At 48.2% G+C, this 23065-nt stretch overlaps 2 protein-coding genes across 3 annotated transcripts in view; one reads left to right on the top strand and one right to left on the bottom strand.

The window, feature by feature from the left end:
* Positions 1–22483, top strand: part of LOC119457642 (uncharacterized) — a 30180-nt gene extending 7697 nt beyond the window's left edge. For both annotated transcript variants that reach the window (XM_049670292.1, XM_037719275.2), the window contains 8 exons: positions 7172–7281; positions 11444–11599; positions 12347–12588; positions 13957–14060; positions 14614–14692; positions 17047–17214; positions 19277–19396; positions 22230–22483. In XM_049670292.1, coding sequence (XP_049526249.1) covers positions 7172–7281; positions 11444–11599; positions 12347–12588; positions 13957–14060; positions 14614–14692; positions 17047–17214; positions 19277–19396; positions 22230–22361 — 1111 coding nt within the window. In that variant the 3' untranslated portion in view covers positions 22362–22483. The remainder of the gene's footprint in view (positions 1–7171; positions 7282–11443; positions 11600–12346; positions 12589–13956; positions 14061–14613; positions 14693–17046; positions 17215–19276; positions 19397–22229) is intronic.
* On the bottom strand, positions 773–2709 carry LOC125946636 (uncharacterized). The gene has a single exon (XM_049670291.1). The coding sequence runs from the start codon at positions 2696–2698 to the stop codon at positions 1142–1144; it is 1557 nt and encodes a 518-aa protein (XP_049526248.1). The 5' UTR covers positions 2699–2709; the 3' UTR covers positions 773–1141.
* Positions 22484–23065: the final 582 nt, after the last annotated feature.

Below are 23065 nucleotides of genomic sequence, written 5' to 3' on the forward strand. Positions count from 1 at the left end.
TTTTGCCCTGTAGACTTCATCCCTTGTAGTATTTGATCGAAACGAATGTTTGACACTTAGAATAGTGAATACTCCAATTGAATACGAATCTAATAGCAAAGACAATTCGATTTCTCTTCGAAATCCTGTATCTACGCACACTTCTATAGCTATAAGTCTCCTGAAAGGCTTACCAAAAGCGACAATGACCCGCTGCGGCGGCGTAGTGGCTCTCGCGTTGTGATCCCCACTAGCAGCAAATATAGTGAAGGGCAGTGGTAGCTCCCGGCTGGGGCTGCCACATTTGGAGGAAGGGCGAAATGCAAGAACGCCCTAATACCGTGCATTAGGTGCACGTTAAAGAAGCCCAGGTTATCAAAGCTTAATCCGGAATCCTTCAATACGGCCTGAATCATACTCATATTGTGCGTTTAACACGTAGAGCCCGACAATTTAATTATTTTAATTTCATCATAAGCATCAATGAAACACACGCCGTATAGCTAAGGGAAAGATTTCGGAATGATATCGCAATATTTAAATTGAAATAAGTTGTTTCGCCGAAGAATATTCCTAAGACGCGTACCAATATACATCTCGTTCTCCTTGTCATTCGAAAAGTAGTGGACCGTGCCTTGGCGCAGAAAGATAACCGAATGATAGTGAAATTGTATGGTTTGTGTTTATGTGAGCGTCGCGCTTCCATAAGGCGTCAGTTTCGCCAACTGATGTGCACATAAAAAAAAAAAAAACTGAGTGCAGATTAGCGAGAGTCCAAATGCAAAAAGAAAGCACACTTTTATGCAAACTTCACATGACTGTTACCGTCTTCAGGCGTCACTACGTCACCTACAAGTTGACTCCATATACCAGAGGTCACGCCTGTTCTTTGCAGTTGCAAACCCTCTGCCACCGACTCTTCTCCAGGCAAGCAGTCTTGTTCACGTAAATGTCTATGCGGTCGACTATGTCAATGTGCTGCTCCACGTTGACAGCGGCATTCGCCTGGCGAACGCCGCTGTCAACGCTGCCGTTGAACGCTACTGCTGAACGCTGCCGCTGAATGCTGCCGTAGACGTCGAAATGGGCTTCGGGCAGTGTCTTAAGTGCGACGCGGATCAGCACCTTGCCCGTGACGTTGACTCCGACAATAGTTGCACTATCAACTTTGTCCAAATGCCACGTGGCACACTTGCCAGGAAAGTGCTGCTCCGCCAGAGCGTTTAAATAAGCGATGGCGAAGAGCGCGAAGGACTGGCTCATTGACGCGTCGTCGAGCTTCTTCTCCGTACCTGGCGCAGGCGCAGAAAGGTTGCGGTATGAAGGCGTCTTCGCAAGTCCTTTCCGGTGGCACTGGCCTGAACAGGCTTAAGCCCCTGGTCGTCGGGTGCGCACTTAATCCTAGCAGAGTGGGGAGACTCAGAAGCGTCGCGTGGAAGTCGTACGTGGTCACCAGGCGGCGCTGGTTGACCTCCAGCGACACAGAGACTTCGGGGTGTTCGCTCAGGAAGCGGCGGGGGAAGACCCAAAGACCGAAGGGTGTATTGTCTTCGTGTCGGCCTATCTCTGTCATGCGGAAGGTCCCCTGTCGCATGCCGTGATCGCTGAGGAAGAGCACCGCTGTACTGTCCATGACGCCGCCAGCCGAGAGGTCCTTGAAGAACTGCTCCATCGGCGCGTCCATGTAGGCCACTTGCTCGACCTTGTCGTGCGACATGTCCGCCAGCCACACGAAAGCGAACAGCCTCCGATGCTTGTGAAACGTCACTATGTCACCGACGTACCTTAGCACTTCCTTCGTCTTCAGCCGTCCACCCATGCACAAGTAGAAGTCCGAGGTATTTTCAAACATTTGGAGCATCATCGGATGTGCGTAGTAATCGGTAGGCGCCTCTTTGAAGCCGTTGGTGCGCGTAAAGGTGGCCCAGTTAGGCATTTCTTCGAGATACAACGTCGCGTAGCCGAGCGACTTGTACCATTTCCAGATGGCCGGCAGACTGTCATAGTGACGGTTCTTGAAGAGGTGGCTCACGTTCATGTCCGACATTCCCGAAAGCAGCGGGATCACGTTTGGGATCGAGTTGAGGCCTACCTTGTTGTACATGAGGAACTCGTAGGCGCCGCGTTCGTCGACCAGAAACCGGCGAGTCCTGGACATTCGCCGGTTAAAGTTGAGCCGTGACACCGCGTCTATTCCGACGATAAGAACATTGAGCTGCCCCCGTGAAAGCGCTTCGCCGGCGTCTCGCTTATCGACTGGAACGAGGAAGTAGTCGGAGAACAGGTGCTTACCCTTCGCTTCGCAAGATATCCGGATGTACTCTTGTCGCAGAGGCCTGCCGAAGACGACGCGCACTCGAGGTCCGAGCACTCGCGCTGCGTCCGCGTTCAAAGCCGTCATATTTCTAAGCACCTCCTGGTAGTAGCAGTCTGTTTCGTTCGCGTACACGTTGTAATGCCCCTTGAGCACTGTTTCGTCCAAGGTAAATACGTCGAGAGCCTGGCGCACCGCGTTTGGTCGCATGTTTTCGGCGCAGTAATTGTCGTAATTGTACGCTGGCTGTAGAGCGCCGAGCAAGATGGTCCAGTGGTAGGGATCGTAGGAGGGCATCTTGCAACCCGGCGTGTTGACCACGTAGCCACTCCAGAAGAGCTGCATATCTCTGATCATCGGAGGAATGCACATGAATACCAGAAGGGCAACCGACATAGATACCATGAACACCGAAAAGAACGCCTGTTGCCTGGTGGGCGCCTTCGAAGGAAGGCGCATCCCGAACAAACTCATGGCTGCTAGTGACGATGAAGGTGACGATGACGATGAAGATGATGCTTAAACGTGGCACTTATTTCCCCTCCTGTGCTCTTTCCGATGGCTTTGTCAGTGTGTGCATTGTCCTCAAATGGACACTTTGGCCACAATCGGGGACGGGTTTATATTTGGGTGTTTGCAGAAAACCCACAGAAAAAGTACGGGAATGAGGTGCACAGATAGAAAAGATGAAGCTGTTGCGAAAAACACACTGTGTAATTGAGTAGCCAGATGAGATAAATTGACAGTTGCATTTAAAATAGGAAGAAGATTCACTGAATAAATGAAACCGAAAGGAATTTGGAGGAAACGTAATATGGATAATAAAAAAAAAGTTGGCAGTTTCCCACAAAGGGCGAAGCATTTGACAGCGAGCTCGAGGTTCCAGCGTTGCGCTAGAACTCCTCCGACGGTGTTCTAAGCATCGCGGGTACGTTGGCGTGCGTATGCGTTGGTGCAACGCAGCACATAACTCGTGCTTAACCAATGCCTCCTTAGGAGGCATTGGCTTAATTAACACGAGGAACAGCACCCTGGAAGCTACCAGGCGTCTGCTTTCACATCGCTGGCGTGATCAGCGCCGCCAGTGGCGTTGCATGGCGTCGCGCCTCAAATGTGCACGAGACGCGACCTATGGGAAACCGTCGTCGTTAGTGAACGTCCACTGAAATATTAGATAAAGTTAGCTTAACGTTGACTGCTCAGACCAGAGCATGCGCACAGCAGCTCCGCAGGAGCGCCTGTGTTCTAATAGCGTGCGGGTGCACAACGTTCATGCTGGGAGGGGAAGGCAGGACTAGGGAGCCTACATGCAAGCTGCTGTTTTAGCAGGACGGTGTCCTCGCCGAGGCGATTGAGCGTAGCGTTGACATTGCGTCCACTTCGGTTCGTCCGTGTTTTTATTGCGTAGCGTTCTTTGGCGAGTACCCCAGCAATTTTGGTGGCAAAATCAGTGCAAGATCGTGTCTGTAGCGCAAAAACCGTGACACCTTTCAAACAGGAGTACATAGGGCTCCATAGAAAATACATGATGTTGGGGCGGGCCAACGTGAATTAGGGAGTGGGTCAAACTAAATTTGGGGGTGATATGGTGGTGGGCCAACCTAAAGTTTGGAGTAATATTGACAGCACTCACAATACAGGGGTGTTGACTGGTTTAATGCGAGAGCTTGAATAAAGAAAAAATATCGCAATACAGGATAAAAACACAGAGCCATTTTTCACACGCCGTTCTAGTTCGAGTCTCTTCGTCTCGCGTCCGTGTTAACTGCTCGAACAGCTCGAGTACCTCGTGCCGTGTCCCCGGTAGGAGAGGAGGGACTTCGAAATGCGGCGTCTCGGTGGCTGTCACAGCAGGTGGCAGCTTCCGCTGCTTGTTAGCCGATTCCTCCTGCGAAGAGGAGAGAAAAGTGGGACGGGCAGCGGGACGAGGTGCCTGCGTTTCAGCAGCGTTTGAGGTGACGCGGGGTAATATGTCTCATATGCTGCTGACACGGCTCGTCTTATAAATTAAACGAAATTGGCTGTAGTAGCGTTCATGTCTGCCGACAGAGGGTTTCTGTAGACACGCGGAAGCAATGATCTAAACGTTTATGAGGTCTGTACACACGTGCTGTTGCGCACGTGAAGCTATAAGCGTCACACGCATGCGATGCGTAGGGCGCGTAGAACTATCATGTTCGCGTGTTCAAGCTTGTGCGTACGTGAAACTAAAGCTGTCTGGTATACGAGCATATCTTCAGCGGCCGGAAACTGTTACTCTTGGTCTATAGTGAGTGACAACCAAGGAAGTCGAAAAAAAATTACACCATCTTCCCGTAGGGGAACCCTGAGTAGTACGCGAAGCAGCCATGGGGTCGGTCGACCACGGCGCTGACACTGGCGTTGACGCTGGCGCTGTCCGTGGCACTCATCGCGACGTTGCGTAGGTAATATTTTACGACGCTGCTCGACGAGTAATGGCTGATCTTGTCGAACACCTCCGAGCCGCCCCCAGAGGCACCGGCAACAGTCACCAACGCCACGCGCGTTCGGTGCGAACGCGGATAAAACGCCGACGGCGTCGACAACATTTCTGCGCGTTGTGGCGCCCCCCAGCGTAGTGTGCAGCGCCTACCGTCGTGCCTCTAACCTAAGCTGCTTCGCATTATCGCGCGCGGAGCCGCAGGTTTTGCCATTCGTTGCGCAATCCGGAGAGGAGAGGAGAGGAGGCGAGGAGGAATGCCGAGAGGAGAGGAGATGAAACAAGCAGAGGAGGGGGAGGAGGATGCGCATGCGTAGTAGAGGTGTGGACGCTCGGCGGATGGATGGAGGGAGGGAGTGACATAGCCCCGACCATAAGCTGCTTCGCATCTAAAAGTCGTGTTGCTCTCCGCCATGCGTTTGCTCCCCATGAAAGCGCGCGTCCATCGCGCGCTTTCACTCGCGCATACAGCATACGGCGCGCGTTGACGATTTCATCGCCGTTGGACTCTATATAGAACCTCACGGCGACGGCGACGGCGAAAATTCGCTTGGACTGTCCACATAATTGCTATCGCAATTTCAACCTCCTTGGTGACAACCAAGGGTGACAACCTAACAATTACGAAAAAGCTGCACGCACAAATGCGCAGTGCCCCTGCTGTTCATCCCTGAAAGAGAGCTGAACCAGCTGGAGTCCACTCGCCTCTTAATGACTTCGGTCGGCTAGTGTGAATGTTAGGCCAATTCGAAACTATAGAAGCAAGTTGTTTCAAGCTAAAGTATTACCTTTGGCTGAGGAGTGACATCAACATCCTCCTTATGAAATATGGCTAGACTTTCAGGTTTCATCCTGAAACCAGTTACACAATGACCGATCTATACAGAGAAAGTTGTTTCAAACACGCGCAACTGCTTGACGCCAGGTAAATACGTGAATTTTGTTACTGTCCGGCGCGTCTTTTCAAAGTTTGTTGGAGATGTGTGCATATAACCTTGTAATTCTTAGGTTGTCACCGACAATGAAGGTAAAGGAAACTAAACCATTGCCCGTGAACTGATGGACGCACATAACAAACGTTCCTTCTAGCAACTGTTAAGAGTAGCCACATCTGAGGTTAGGCTTCGCGAGAGTACGAAATTGGATTACTACTGATACTACTACTACTACTAAGTGGTTCGTTATGAGAAAGGAAAGGTTGTCGCTATCTTCTGCAGCCCTTGAGGGAGCACGCATCAGCGCCAATTGGGCTGGTTGGCATTACAAGTGAGCGTATAGCCATTTTACTCGCCGCGGTGGCCTAGCGACTATGGTGTGGCGCTGCTAAGCACTGAGGTCCTGGGATCGAATCCCGGCTGCGGCGGCCACATTTCGATGGAGGGCGAAATCCCCTGGTGATCAAAATTAATCCGCAGTCCCCCACTATGGCGTGCCTCATAAATCGTGGTTTTGGCACGTAAAACCCTAGAATTCATTCATTCATTCCCACCCACTTTCAAGGTCCGCGATGCGGGTGTATGAAGCTCGACGATAAAAGCTGGCACAGCGCCAAGAATGAGGTCAGCGGCGCAATTGTCACGGCGGATGATGGATGACCTGGATAAGTATAGGCGAGCGGCGCTGCAGCTGACGTCATAGGCAAATTTGGCGCGGTGCCAACTCACACAGGTAGCGCGGCGCGAAGGTGATGGCCTTCGCGGCTGACATAACTTGGCGATCGGAGAGGCACGTAATGAGTTCTGTATCGGCGCTTGGAAAGAGCAGTCGGTGCTTCATCGCTGTGAAGTATAGTATGGACGAAGCGGGTCCTTCTCGTGATCTTGCAGCTGAACGGCGAGCTAGAAGGAACGGGATGCAACGGAAGCGCTGTCCCGAACAATGTGAGTGTACCGATCTCGAAGTCGTCGCTAAACACCAAGCCCGCGCCGAAGGTGATTCGCCATAAAGTCGGCGTAGACGTGCGCAGAAGACCCCCGAAGTGCTTACAGTTCGACTAGCGACAAGCCTTTTTCTCCGGCGTCATGACAATCTTGTATTGCCAAAACTCGTAATAAACTTCAACAAGCTTCCCGTCCTGCCCAGTGCCGTGCCCAAGCCAACGCGCAGTAGCCGGAGCAACGAGAACGGAACATTTAATATGTGCCCCGCTGTAATTGCGACGAGACATACGAAGGCTTGGTCGCTAGCCGCAAATATAGTACATTCAGAAGTCTGTCAAGAAGTTTCATTTAGTTTCATAACCTGTGTGGGAAAACGTTTGACGATGCGCAGTCGGCAGTGTTTGTGTACAGCTAGTTCAATTGCGATATCTGAGGAAAAAAAGTTGAACTTCAAACGTCCGAAAATAGCATTCGTAGCGTATCGCATTATCGTTTTTATTTCTTGCGAAGTTTAATGCTTCGGTTTCTGTACGACAGGTATGTGGCTCGTCCAGGCATGTTCGACGCTCCGCGTGCGCTCGTCACGACGACGCGACCGGACAACGGCACCGTCACATCGGAAGTCCCAAAGGTGTCCTGGGCTGCACGTGAGGTCAATTTAAATATGTAGCTGAATTTTACCTGAGAGACCAACGCGGCCCCTATCGGCAGAATAACTGGCATAAACCATGTCGTGAAGACAGTACGAGGCCAGCGCGCTCCTGACACCAGCGTCTTGCCCAAGCATTTCTCCCTGCTCGACAATAATCAAGATAACATGGCTATACCCAGCCTGCCGCTGTCAATAGAAAACAGCAGTTAGTATCAACTGAAGAGGAATGCGCTGTAATGTCGACTCTAGGTGTTGGATGCAACAAGATGGCGAGTTGGGCTAGTTGGTTGACGCTTATATTTAAGCTAGGCTTAAGCGCACCGAAGACGCGGACACAAAGGAATAAGTAGACAGGCAAGTGCTGTCCTGTCTACTTCCTTTTTTGTGTCCGCGTCTACGGTGCGCTTTAGTCTAACTCAAATATGAAGGTGGTGGATGGTTTGGTGCTCGTGGATTATAGAGCTGCTCTGGCCATGTTGAACTCTCGTCTCAATAAGTAAATCCAACCCTTAACCTTTGCATCAGCAGGCGTTGCACACTTTCCGACGAAAGTTTGCAAAGTGCTGTTTTGCGCCAGCTTGCTCACTTTAACACTGTTCCAGACAAGCTCAGCAATCTTGTCGCTTGAACTTGCCTATTTGTGCGAGTGTCGTTCAAACTGTGCATTTATTATCGAAAAGAATATCACATTTTCGTCTATATGTTTGCCACCATGCACTGCAGTGCTACTCACTCCTGCTATTATAGGGATTCCATGTGCTGTTATTGCTATAGGAATTATATGGACACTCCAGGTGCATTTCTGCCATCAGCGTCGCCGTGAGGTTCCGTATAAAGTCCAAAGGCGATAACATCGTCGCCGCGCGCCGTGTGTGGTATGTGCGAGTGAAAGCGTGCGATGATGAGCCGACGATGGTGGTTCAAAGTCGCGCGCGCAAGGGAGGAAAGCGAGGAGGAAGCGCACCGTCTTCCATCGCGCGCAAGGCACCGTGGGGGTGGGAGCGTCCCACTACGGCGGCGGCTGCCTATGGTGCGGCCGCCGGGGCCCTATCTTGAAAGTGACCTGCGATGAGTACAAAGTCTAGGTGCACCGAGGGCTAATAGCTTCGTGTGCTTCTGTTCTCGCCGCTTAGTTCGCGTTGAAGCGAGAGGCAGCACGAAGGTCAATTCGCTCGCTGCTGCCGCCACGCTTTCTCACTCCAGCGTTTTGACAGCTAGTGTGCACGCTCGTCGATTGAGACGTTTTCATGTTTGCTTGCGCAGGCGTGACACCATGCTTGTTAATTTAGTTAGTAAGCGAACGTTTACAAGTTTATACGACCGATAAAACTACCACGGCCGCTCGGAAAAACACACGGTGCGGCCTGCCGCGTGGAGCGGATACTGGTGGCGGCGTCCCACCAGTAGGGGAGCCTCTGGGGAGACCGAAAGCGAGAGCGCCGGAATTACATCGCGGCTTGACAGCGCAGCTGCTATGGCGGCTAGCCCGGGCCCTATCTATGAAAGTGACTCGTGCTGCGAGTTCACCCTCGATAATGTATGTTTGTGAGTACAAAGTCTAGCTCACACCTTAGAAACAAAAGCATTGTGAACATCACCGACGTGCGTGGGCTAATAGCTTTCTGGTGTGTTCAGACATATTACCATTTCCTGTTGGCAAGAAGCGCTAGTTAAGAGCTCGCCGACTTCCAGTTCGCAAGTTGAAGCGCAGGTGGGCAGCACGATAGGAGGTCGAAGGTCAATTCGCTCGCTTAGCTTGCAAATGCCAATAATTTCCATCTTCGGGTATCTGAGGTTGCCGCGGTCAATATACTCTACTAGACCGTACAGTGCGTCGTTTGCCTGCTGAAGCTGCAGCTGAGCTTTGCAAGCCTTGCACTGAACCTCAGCCTCATTCACTTTTTCTGGAAGGGCCTTCAGTGCTCCTTTCCTACGAGCGATCTTCGCTTGGAAGCAGCGCATTTTTTTTTTTTGAGCTTCTTCTGTCAGTTTAACAAGGTCGAATGTAGTTTGACATAATGCATCTGAAAATGATGCAATTTCCACACACGTTTCATTCCCTAGTTCGGAGTTGTTGGGCGTCGTGGCTTCAGTGCTGTCACTTGACGAGCCGTTTTGGCTAATGACAGGCCTGCCTTTTGAAGCAGCATTGCCCGAGCACTCGGCACGCGACTGCGCATTATCGTAGTCTATTTCCAAGCGTGGCCGCTTCTTCCTCGGAGCAGGCGTGCTCCTCGTGCTCATGTAGCTTGGATAACCGTGGAACACTGTCGGCACAGCCGTTGGCAAAAGTATCCTCAACTTCTCGGTCTTCTTGTAGTCCTGCTCCGTAAAATGCAAGGCGCACACCAGGGACCTGTCATTCGGCTGCCATACTGTTCCCTTCCCGCCGGGTCCTTCACGGGAAATGTTTCGCAGCCATGCTGCCCTGCGTTACTGGGAAACTTGTGGTAGCGTATTTGCGGGTCCTTCGATGCATTCGTGGAACACAACGGCACACAACAGTTGCGCGGCATTTTGCCTAACGCATAAAATATCACACATGCGCAAACTGTCTTGAGTGACCCTAGGTGCGAGCGATTCATTTGGAGAAAAACAACCACTATCTTGACCTACCCGCTGAACGCGCGCTCCTTCCCGCCCCCGCGTCGCGTGGAGCCCTCCCCTACTACTGGCGCCCTCCTAGCGAAATGCGGCGACAACTGTCAGTAAGCGAATGTTTACAAGTTTATACGACCGATAAAACTACTATCCTTACTTCGTATAGCCGTCTACTAATTTCCTATTGTTATAAATGCTTAGCCAGACTGCGACATCTTTTTTTAAAGTGCTAACTTGTGTCTGAGTAAAGTTTGATGTGTTAATTTGCTTAATCATCCATGCGTGGGTATGAGTGCTTACGGGGATATGAGCCATTGATGATAGTTTTTTTACCTTTCGTGCCATCGACGCGTTTTCGCTCAATGACGTTTGAAGGTCGACTGAACGATGAGACATATAAAGCTTTCGCCTTAATAATTTATTGCGACTCTTCGGTAAACCTCTACGGGTTGTGGCCCAGCCCGCGCATTCGTGGGGGTACAGCGAATTACCTGGTTTACATACTTCGGAAACGGGCCGATAGGGGGCCTGCTATGGCACATGCGAAATGGTGCACTCTTGACCGAGGCGCGTGACCGCTGGCTCCGAGACAGCACTAAAGAATAACATGGGTATTCTTTAGCTTTTTGACAGAAAAGTTGCTTCTAATTATGCTTTCAGATGTCTGAAAGAACCCATATGTCATAAGATTGAGCGTGTATGTCCTGAAAATAAGGATTGTTGGTCACACGAATTGCCGCTCAAACATTAGTGTGGGTTGGTCACATGATCTATCTAGCTAGCTAATGCCGACTGCAAGTTACATATTTCCATTTTTAAAAATCATATAGTTATTACTTGCACTGCTACAAGAATTTTGCCTGGTGCTTGCTGATGCACTTTATATTTCAGCAAAAAAACACCGTTCTGACAAAGGTGATGAAGTCGGCATTCCCGGAGTTCATGTCGACCGAGCCGTCATGGTAGCGAGAATTCCCGGTGTCGATAAGCGCTCCGATGGTTTTGTGCACTTCCAAACAGTTGATGCTATAAAACGTGCAAGATGCTGCAGACTACTTAGATGCCCTCCATTCAAGAAGCCGCAGTCAATGCACAAAATGGGACACCTACCTATGACTAGTGAGCGAACTTGTTACAAAAGCTTCCATGCTAAACTATTAAATGGTCGAGAATGCCATCCTGATTCTTTTATTTTCAAAGTTGTTTCGGAAGCTTTCATACTGATGTTTAGTTAGTCTAGAATTTAGCCTTCATTCTTGTTCATGTATTGAGCAAATAAATAAATAATAAGATAATAAATAATAAATAAATAAATAAATAAATAAATAAATAAATAAATAAATAAATAAATAAATAAATAAATAAATAAATAAATAAATAAATAAATAAATAAATAAATAAATCCTACTATTGGCATGTTCGAGTTTTCAACTATAGTCTAAAATTGTGCGTTAACATGTCTTTCCGTTGGTGCCGCTATGAATACTCGATGCTGAGAAGTGCCGGTTGACTTGCCGCTTCCTCGTAACAGGCGTACGCGCACCTCTTTGCTGCAGACGTTCCCAGGAAGCCCATATGGTGCTTCTTTGACTCCAAGGACTTCACCTACACAGTGAGCAGCCTGCCGCTGGAACTGTGCACCGCCATTGTCTTCTGCTGTCTAGATCTCTCGCCAGGAGGAGACAGCGTTGCTGTCTTGGCGTCTGATGAAGGTTAGTACTTGTTTTGCGAATTTCCCTCTGCTTTTGCCTCTCTCTTTAAGAATCCCTCACTTACCCTCTCACTCACTCACTCACTCACTCACTCACTCACTCACTCACTCACTCACTCACTCACTCACTCACTCACTCACTTTCACTCACTCACCCACCCATTTACTCACTCACCAATTCACTCACTCACCCACCCACCAATTCACTCACTCACTGTCACTCACTCACTCACCCATTCACTCGCTCACTCACCCTCTCTCTCATTCACTCATCCACTCACTTATCCATTCGCTCGCTCACTCATCCTCTCACTCACTCGCTCATCGATTCACTCAGTCACTCACCCATTCACTCACTCACTCACTCACCCATCCATTTACTCACTCACTCACCCTCTCACTCACCCACCCATTCACTCACTCACTGTCACTCACTCACTCACCCTCTCACTCACTCACCCTCTCATTCACCCACCCATTCACTCACTCACTCTCACCCACTCACCCTCTCACTCACTCACCCACTCACCCTCTCTCTCATTCACTCACTTATCCATTCGCTCGCTCACTCGTCCTCTCACTCACTCGCTCATCGATTCACTCACTCACTCACTCACTCACTCACTCACTCACTCACTCACTCACTCACTCACTCACTCACTCACTCACTCACTCACTCACTCACTCACTCACTCACTCACTCACTCACTCACTCACTCACTCACTCACTCACTTCTCCCGCGAGCAGAGCGGTACCGTGCCATCGCCGAGCACCGCAGGGCATACCCCTGGGTGCGGCTGTTCGTGGGCGTTGGGGGCCCACGGGCCATGGAGGAGGGCTTCCGCCACCTCAGCTCGCCCAAGGTGACCAACATGACCGTGGTGCGTCTCTGCCGCAGCCTGCACAAGTTCTCCGAGCGCATGGGAGGCGAAGGCGTCCTCTTCCACCCGCCAGCTAGCACCGACGGTGCCTACCACCAGTTCATCGTGGTGAGAATAAATTTCGCGAGCAGTGCTTGCCGTCTGCGTCGATGGACTTTTGGATGATCTGCTCGCCAGATAAGTGCTGACAATGCAAGCGTTAGGAGTGCAGACTTCGAAGGCATGACTTAGTCCGTATTTTTTTTTACAGCGAAGCTGTTAGCTTCTATTTATTCGGGATTTTTCGTGGCGTGCTCATCCAAAAAACGGCAGGTTTGTTGTTTGAGTTGCCGCGTAACAGAGTTATGTTTTCTCGTATTTTCGAATTACAATCCGATGCTATCATTACTGCAGGTTGTGTGTAAGTCGTACATTGCAAACTTTCTGGCGCATTTCACTTCGAAAAATTCAGTTACTTCAATAACGCACTTGCGCTAGGCAGAGGGCCTACAAGAATGAGAATGAATACAATGCTAACGGTACCGTCACCTAGCGACGGCAGCCGCTCAGACAGACGTCGGACGGCAGCTGGAAACGGGCTTTGTATTTCAGTTTCCGCGTAACCTATTTACGTTTTTTCGTATATTCGAATAACAATCCGAAGCTATCATGTGTGCAGCTTGTGTATAAGTAGTACTTTACGCATTTTCTGTCGCAGTTTACTTTTAAGCATTAATTTAGTTCAATAAGGCACTTGCGCTTGGCGGACGGCCGAGAACAATGAGGATGCATGCAGCACTTCGCGTGACGTACGTCGCTTGCGGTGGTGGTGCTTGTGCAACGTCTTCTAACCTCAAATGGGGTGGTCGTTTTTGTTTAACGTTCACAGGGTGGAATGGTGGCGCTTGAAGACATAGCTATACACATACCACACTAGCCGTACGCTGGAAATAAGCAACTCAACCAGGAAATGAACATATGTCCGCCGGCTGAGATGCTGGTGCCATATTGGTACCTCGAACCGCAACAATCGGTTTCCGGTATTTTTCTCACACATATACATTATTGGATTCGTTAGAATACAACTGTGATTGCCACTCGAATTAGTACGCGATGTTTCGTTAGACGAGTACAGCGCGAAGCGTTTTGCCAGGTTCCGTGAAGTGTAGCCCCATCCTCCCTGTAAACATTCATAGCGTTTAACACTCAGCAGTGACATCACTTCATAACACATGCAGTGAACATAGTGTGATTGGATCTTCATCCGGAACGTTTTATAATGGCACAAATTCAGCATCAGCATTCAGTGACACCTAAATTTACTAAATTTCTAATTTACATTTGAGCAGCAACAACTATGTAGCCCCTATTTTGTATTCTATATGCGAAGAACTTTCATAGCCGATGTTTCCAACGCAAATACGTTTTTACTCGGCACGTTCGACAGTTCCCGCGATCCAGTGATGCTCAGTTTCTTTTTATACTTCTTTCCTTCAGAACCTTCAAGAATGTCTTGGTGCATTTGACATTGAGTTGAGCGTTGTGATCCCCGAAGATGCCATCGACGACCGGGCATTCGTCAAGTACGAGGCTTACTACAGGTAAACAAGTTTTTTATCACTTGGGCAGATGCTTCATTCCTCAAATCTATCTTCTCAAGTAGATAGCTCTCATGTCGTAGATCCAGTGCATATCGGAACCTAAAAGAGAAATGCCACATGCTTGCTCATTACGGCACGTCAAAGTTATCAGTCTTCAATGAATCACCCATGTTTAGTTTAAGTAGGCACGTCTACAGTGTCAGCTACGTAGATCGCTGTATCGTGCGCTTGACATGGAAATGCATCTGAGTTGGGGAACAATTCGCGCTTATAAATGGGGCATGGAAATTATAAATAGGTGGTAGAAATAGAGCCAGGATAGACTTAACTTTGAAGGCGAGTTTCAAATCATGCTCCCCGAATGAACGTTCGAGTTCACATTTTATAGGTTTTCTGACCGCATGCTAATTCCTATCGAAAAAAAAAATAAGTAGCTACCTCCTTGGTGTGTATTTAGATTCTGTGGCTTATTAGCTGCAAGGACACGAGTATGAAGAGTAGTTAAGTCTCACTTCAGCAATGGACTCAGCGCTTTGTACTTTCTCTTAACCAGGTTGCTTAAGAACGTGATCGTGTGGGCGCACATTCCAAACATGAGCCACGTAACCTGCGCCTTCGATGGAAGCTTCTTTGTGAGTATTTCGTGCGCTAACTGCCCCTCTCGATACTGCATGGTATAGCTACAGAAAGTAAAAATTGAAGTTCCCATAAGGCTGTCACGAGTGCGCAAAGAATTTTCGAGGAAAAGTGGCCAAATATATTCGAGGTATTTGACAGGTGGTCAATTTCTCGCTGATTTGCCGTTAAACCGTTAAACTAAATCTACAATGAGCGACGCTCGCAGCCAGTGTGCGCGTGGAAGCGTGTGAGGCTGTTTGCAAGCACTGGCTTATATAGACTGTTTACTGTGTAGGCCTTCTGTTCTAATGTCTGTACTTGGTGACAACCTTATAATTCAGTGCAAGCTCCGCTCACAGAGCAGCAATGCACCGGTCCGCTAAGCCTCTGCTCTTCAATACGCAGCTCCCGAGAGACGCCGACATTGAAAGAAGTTCGCTTCCGTGGTGACGTCATGGAAACGAATGAGCGTAATTGGCTGGAGCATCTACGCAAGCTATCTATTGAATTGCGACAGCGTTGTGTTTGCTACTCTGTTTTGATGCGGGAGAGAAGAGAAAAAAGATTATTTACGGAAAGGCAGAGAGGTCGGCCTGAGCTGTAACTTGCTCTGGCCTGCTACTCTACACTGGGAAAAGGGACGGAGAGGAAAAGGGTTAATCAATGATGATGATGATGATAAGAGGAGGAGGTGTGTATATACAAGTTTACAACAGTTGTGGCATCTCTAAAGCCGTGCGTCCAGCCCAGTGGCTTGTAGAAAGACTATAGTGGCCCGGGTTATCAGGACTGCGCTATTTGCATTGGGCCAAGGACCTAAAAGAAAAAAAAAAGACATCCATTGCATCCATTGGCCTCAAGCAGCTTACTCTGTGTCACATTTATGCAGAGTACGGAGATACTGTACACGTGTATACGGATGGCTCTGTCACACTATTTTGGATGCAAAAGCATCAAACGGCCCATTGAGCGAAAGAGCTGGCTTCCGTAGCAGCGAAATGGCACCTCATGTTCCCATTGGCTGCGACCCCACGTCACGTGGGCGCCTCGATGGAGCAGAGTGGGCGAAAAGGAACAACTTGCTGCCGCGATAGCGTGCCAGGTGTGCCGTGAGGGGAGAGGGCATCGCCGCGACGTCACCATAACTCTCGCTCCCGGAAGCCTGTGTTATCCGCGTGTTCCTTGTCTGCGTAAGCTCTCGCTTGCGTTCTAACTTCGCCGCGGTAATCACTCTAAAGAAATTAATGCATAAAGAAAACACTGAAACTCGAAAGGAAAAACGTTGGCGGAGTTAGTTTCGAACCTACGACCCCACGCTCAGAAGCCGAGTGTCATACCCACAGGGCTAAACAGGCGTTGGCGAAGCGTCTCAACGCGCTCGCTTGCCTGAGATGAGTTTGTAACTCGAAGGACAGCCCAGCGGCATTCAAGTGGACATTAATGCTTTCGCATCATTCACAACTGATAAGAAGTGCTTAAATCTCCTCGAATTTTTTAGATTGTCAGCCGACCACAGATCCATTTATCCAATTCACCTATATACCCAGATCACACCAGCTTTGCCTCTACTGTCCTATCTGTACTTTCAGATAAGGCCGACTTCACTGAGTGATCGCAGTGCCGCCAAACGCATTTATAACTGATCTCGACATAAGCCCAATGGCCCCTTAACAGATATGGGGATCAAAAAAATTATAGTGTACTCGTGCGCACGTACGTGTCAGACTGCCCACAATAAACTCACGGCATTTTTCTCTCGCGTGGGGGCGACTTGTTTGAACGAGGCTCTCACCGAGCGAGTTATACTTTCGTTTTAAGAGATGTGTAAATGGAAGTAACTTCAGGAACGTACGTAAGACCAGAATCGCACGAAGCATAGTGTACATATACCGCCGTATAATGTATAGTAAGGCTTATCGAAATCCTCAGCATGTATGTTTCACTCCTATTCGTGGTCACATCCATCACGTGTATTCGGCAAGCCGCATAAGCACACTGTACACAGATTCTTGTGACAATAATTAGAGCGAATGAGGACAATCACAATTAAAGAAGGGTACGATGAACAAGTGCCTGTTTCATCGTTTCCTTTGTGATTGTGGTTCCTTGCACTATTTTCCGTTTCAAGTATGTCTAACAGACTAGACCATGAAAAAAGTATCACCAGATTCGCGTGAGCTCATTTAGACTCACGCTCGCAGTGATTCGAACTGACCCGGGTTCACTTAGAGTTGGCATTGTAACGTGTCTGAGCGCCTAAAGTGATTACTGAGTCAAACCGCCGGTGTGTTGGCAAAGAGTTTGTTCAAGCAGGGCTCCAGTTACGTCACTGATATAGCGTTCGGTTCCTTCGGTGCTTGGTGTATAGGAGCCGTGGTTCGAGTGGCTGAAGCGCAAGCCTCTGTCGGTTGCCACCAAGAGCCTTCTGTCGCTGAGCCTGGCGCCGCTTCGCTACCCGATGCCGTCCGCCCAGGCAGGCCGGAACTGCTTTCGCAAGGAGTCGGCGATAAAGCCTCAGAGGGTTCCTTTCGCGCAGGTGGGCACTGCGCACTTCTTTCTGTGCTCATGTTTACTGCTCTAACCGTCGCGTCTGCAATGACAAAATCATAGGGAAAGCGGAGGCAAAGCAAAGAGACAGCCGTACTCAATGACGAGTTAAGAATGCAGGCAAAAATCTTCCTATAGAAAGGCGGATTGAGTGTAAAGGTGTTGATTGAGCGACTTATCCGCACGTCGGCACGCGTGCGGGAGGCGTGCGGATAAGTCGGGCCCTTACAGACGCCACGGGCACGAGGAGGAAGACTAGCGGTTCAGCACCACTAGCACAGTCATCCTCTTTGCGCTGTATTCATGAAAGAATAAAATCGCTCGTTGCGGGTTTCTTAAATAGATGCATTGACCTTGCGCTGCCTTTGAAGCATGTAAGAGGTATGTATAATTAAGTGTAACATATATCCGTAAGCAACGTTCATGTAAAACGTAAGTTGTAAAATATTTGTTGAATATATGTAACACGACCTATATGTGCAATCAAATGTATACTATTGCTGCGTCTGCATGTTGAATGTCAATATAAGCAGGAGTCTCTGCCCGGGCCCCGTTGCCTTTAGCTCTTGCTCATCTTTCTGCATAAGAAAATAAGCGCAATAAAATGAAGCATCCAAAATCGGCTGCAGGGACGGTGAAGACAGATCATTGCGCAAAAAGGTCGATTGAATAGGGGATTAGAAAATGAACTCATTTGACCCTGTGCACAAGGTATCTTCTCGTGGCCGAATGTTCGGCTCGGGCAGGCTTTTTTGTGCTTCTGATAACGAAACTCGGATTGGAACTTTGCATAGTTCCAATCCGAGTCGTCGCGTAGTAGCGACAAGTCGAATTGCACTATTTCACACAAAACTTTATATGGATTTCAACATGATTGCGTTCCGATACACTCCATAGACGGCTAAATCGACAGCTATATGTGGACAGCGGCCACTTTAAATTTCGTTCTAATTCTGACAAAGCCGACAAAATAGGCAACTTCGCAACTTCGCGAAGAAGTAAAAAGGAAAAAAAAAAAAAAGCAATGCAGGCTACTTTGCTGTCCGAACAAGTTGGCGACTATGCAGGATGTTTGGAAACGGGACGGGAAGGTTGGCTGTGCACAAGAAAACGTTCTCGAGCTTTTTTTAAGCTTTAATGTAAGTTACGTTGCGTTTTACGACCGTTCACATAGCTACAATATGTGTTTTTAAAGCGGAGCTTTCTTAATGTCACTCCCTAACGTTGTTGTCTGTTTCTTCCTCTAACTTCTTTCGACTGCGCATGTGCATAGTGACGTCATATTTTCTTGTATCGGCTCATATAGTGCTTGATTCGGAACGCAGATCCTGCACCCTTTCCGTACTCTTAACTTTCAGGAATATCTAATCGGCCTCCGTCTACTGTGGCGTTTGACGAAAGGTTGTGTGCTACGTGTGTCCTTAGTTCACTCACGTGATCTATGACGCATGCGCATCGTAGCAAGCAATGCGCAATTAGTCAGCACGTTTTTTTTTTCAGCAGTAGCAAGGTCGATTGCATTTCGCAAATAAATGGTAAAAAAGAAGGTCATATGAACTGCTAACCAATCAGAAAGAGGCAATTGACGTCATCAGACGTGCATAAAAGTAAGTGCAGAAGTCCCTTTCTCTCAGTTGTGAATGACACTCCCCTCGGGAGATCCAGACAGTGGCGTTAGTAAACAAAGATTAAATCTCTCAATATAAAATCCGTCAGAAAAATCGTAAAGTACGACTTAACCTCAACCTACAGACGTGATAGCGTCGGATTGTAATTTGAATATACGAGAAAAAAAGCCTGATAAGCAGCTAGGAATCTTTGAATGCTATCGCGTTCCACTCTTACAGGCGAAGCTTAAGCGTCCTCCATTATTTTTAGTTTTTCTTCTCGGCGCGAGGTGGCGCTAGTCGCAGAGACGTTTTTCAGATGCATTCTATTACTTGGACTTGAAGCTGTCTTCTTAGCCATCAACGTAGTCTGTCTTCAATGCTGGCCAGAATTGGAACACAAACCCGTGTCTTCTGCATTTTGGTTCCGTGCGAATGGTTCAGGTGTGCCTCAGAGTGCCTGACATGGCGGCGGAGGAACCGCTACCGAGGACTGCGTGTCACGTGTACCACGACCTGCACGACTGCTACGTCACCTTCTCATCCAAGGCACTGAGCGCCATTGTGAGTAGCACAACATGCGTAGGTTTGATCGTGTTAGCCAAAATGTTGGTTCTGCGGGTAAACCGCGAGGTTGTGCAGTTTGCTGCGTGAAGGGAAGGATTTGTCATACACGTGGCTTTAGCGGAATGTCTCTCATGGCGTCACTTAGGCGCTGGCCTCAAGAAATAAGATATGTCGTATATACTCGTGTAATGGACGCAGGTTCTTTTCACGAGATTTGGGGTGAAAATCGGGGGTGCGGCCATTACACGGAGAAAAAGGCGCAACATTTTTTTTCTTAAATATTTTCGGCGGTACTTGCTTTATTGAACTACAGTACTCGCTTGTACCTGCTATGGCTATTCTTGGCTATTTCCGTAGCGCGTCACCTGCCAGCTGGAATAATCGGTGACGCCCCAAAGACCAGTCACGGCTACGTCTCGGAGGCAACCGCTAAATCTCGGAGGCTGTACTTTTGCTACCTGGAGGCGCCGAAAACTCGGCATGACTGCCTTGTTCTGCCACCGATAAAAAAAAAAAAAAAAAAAAAAAAACCTTCGGAATTACCGCACCGCAAACCCGATAACACACTGCCAACCTCCTCAAAAATCAAGGGTGCGGCTGATACACGGATAATTTTCAAATATAATTTTTGGGGTTGTATTTTACGAAGTTCGAGGTGCGGCTTTTACGCGGGTACGGCCATTTGCACGAGTATGTACGGTTAACTCGCTGTGCTCATTTTTTATGTGAAGGTCTTTAGATTCTCTATTGATAGCTTTCACGTGACGTCACGCACCCACCTTATCACCCTGTTGGGGCACCAACATGGCGACTACGAGCACTTCAGTGCAATCCATCTTAGTGAAAGCTTTCACGTGACGTTACGGACCCGGCTTATCATCGTGTCGGTGCACCAACATGGCGGCTAGAATGACGTCAGTGAAAGCCATCTATATAGATAGCCCGTATGGGCATGTGGTGCTGCATTTCTTTTTACTATCTGTTGTAGGCTTCCCTAACACGAACTGCTCGCGAGCTTGCGAATCAGAGTACATGCAACATATGGAAAATGTGCTTGTTAACGACTTTTGTTCCGTAGGTAATAATATGTGGGATTCATATAGCGAACATGACAAGCCTTGAGAAGATAAAGTGGCCTGTAAGAAACGTGTCTAGACGGTATGAATGATTTAAGTTCTTGCAAGAATGGGATATCATCGTTACGTCGAAGTCGATTGCAGGGAGCAGGTGCGTGTGATTGGCACCGAACTGAATCTGGTGCCTATAACCTCGATATCTGCACGTTCAGATGACAGTGCTAAGTGATGCGCAGTGACCGCAACTAAATTAACACCTGCATTAAATTCGAACAACTAAATTACGCAGGCTGCCCGCGCTCACTACTCAGCATAAGTGACATGCATATACACCCATCTTGGGCCGCTATTTTGTAGCGATGCCTTTAAAGTAATAATGACTTTTCGCGCTTATCGCGCTTTGTCAGTGGTCAGAGCGACGGTCCGCTCACGATATCAACGTTGATAACGCGGGCGGACCGTCGCTCTGACCACTGACAAGGTGCGATAAGCGCGAAAAGGCATTATGACATTAAAGGCATCGCTACAAAATACCGGCCTTGTATCGTGAACAACGGTTCCCTGCGGTAGCCAAAATGCCTTTGATTTTTGTTTTCTTCAATTTTTCAGTGAATTAGTCTTTACATTTTGTCGTATAAATTTTAAGCTTGTTATTTTATCGCCGTTACACGTCAGATATGTTGTCGCTGCTACACGTCAGATATATTGACATTGCTTAGAGTTGTCAGCTATCAAAGTTGCTTTCTTTCACAGGAGGTCGTCCCGATACAGTATTTGACAAAGGGACCTCCTTTTGTATTCCATATGCCTGTAATGTGACCAAACCTTTAATATAAATTTTCTGACTCTGATAATGGGTTCTGGAGCTATGGGATAGGCTGTGGAAGGTAGATAGGAATGAATGGCAGTGATTACAGGAGAACGTGTAAAGGGGTGGGTCGAGTGATGTTTGGAACAGATAACCGATGGCCTATCGTAGTTCACAGACTGCGTGTTTGTAGGAAAGGCAGCCGTCGCCGTGTGTGGCAAAGAAGTGGATGAAGCTACGAGATTAGAGAAAGTGCAGGCATAGCGCGAGATTTGCTGACGACAGAACCGCGATAGCAATATTGAACTTCCTTCAGTGGGCTCAACCTGGTCTGGGTGGACACATTCATGTACGTGACTTATTTTTGCCAATTCTTTGCAGCTGTTGCAAGGAATAGACTACAAAAACTAATCTTACGGTGAATTAAACATTCTGCTTACCTCAAGTGCCTTCATTTTACTGCTGAATGAAATCTATCGCTGGCGAAGATCGCTTTGGAGATGGCACTACAGTGTTTTGACGGGAGGTGTGACGTGGGATGTTTCTGTAGCAATTGCGAAATATTTTTTTTCTTTCTAGTAAAGCTTGCAACCAATAATTACCTTGTGCAGGTAATTCACACTAGTGATTCAATAGTTTTTATGAAGAAAGGTATCATTACTGAGTGCGCAATAATTAGATACTCAATCACTCTGTAATTATGGGGACTCGTCATAAAATGCAGAAAGAGGCATTCTACCAGGTTCTTGACATGCTCTTAATGGAGTCTGCAGCAGCGCCTTGGCATAAAATTATGTAAAATTCATACACTTATGGACAGTCGATCACAATGCGTGACTGTAGGGGTTTTAAAATCGGCTGGATGATGAACTAAGCGTATAGCAACGAAGCATCGAGACAGGGCTGACACGGAGCGCATATACGGCTCTCTCGCCTCCCGACGCAGGCCGAAGTGGTGAATCGACACTTCCACAACGGCCTGGCCGTGGTCGATCTCAACTTCGACGACTACCTCGGCGTTTGCGGCGAGCGCCACCGGCTCTTCAACGCACTCTACAACATCGTCGATGCGTCGTGAACTCTAGCGGCTAGAAGTTCGGGCTCGAACCTGGACGCGGCACAGCCTGGAGGTTAACGTACCTCAAATGACTCTCGAAGCGGGGTGTCCCTGGAAGGCCGAAATAAAATTTCGTGTCTTGGTCCGGAAGTACCGTGGTAGCTTGGCTATATGGAAGTGAATGATAAGTTGGAACTATGCTTGGCGATCGTGTGAACGTGCAATGTGATCTCGGGTGGTTCAGCGAACACTTTAAAAAATGTTTAAGGTTGCCTGTGGCAGATAGTCCAATTCTAGTTCATGAGCTGGCCTACTCGAAGTGGCGGACATTACTTGCACAGAAAACTTGAAATTCAAAATCGACTAATTAACAAGTGTTCACTAATTAGGTTTTTAATAATACCGGCCCTTATTGAAGTTTACAAATTCTATCCGTAGAGTTCGCAGGGCGGATCTACTTGGAACGAATTCTCAGGATGACACCAGTTTCGAGATATTAATTCCCGAACTTCGCGGTGAATGCATTAACATTCCTGTTAATTTTGTGCTTGCATGCATAAAACTACGTTTGGTTAAGAAACTAACTGGAACGCCAATGCATATGCAAACTGGTGTCATCCTGAGAATTCGTTCCAAGTGGATCCGCCTTGCGAACTCCACGGATAGAATTTGTAAATTTCAATATTGACCGGTAATTATAAAAACCTAATTAGTGAACACTTGTT

This window comes from Dermacentor silvarum, chromosome 7 (assembly GCF_013339745.2).
Source record: "Dermacentor silvarum isolate Dsil-2018 chromosome 7, BIME_Dsil_1.4, whole genome shotgun sequence".
Classification (NCBI taxonomy): domain Eukaryota; kingdom Metazoa; phylum Arthropoda; class Arachnida; order Ixodida; family Ixodidae; genus Dermacentor; species Dermacentor silvarum.

Excerpts from the sequence above, each read along its gene's own strand:
- LOC125946636 (XM_049670291.1), bottom strand. The coding sequence starts at position 2,698 with ATGGTATCTATGTCGGTTGCCCTTCTGGTATTCATGTGCATTCCTCCG.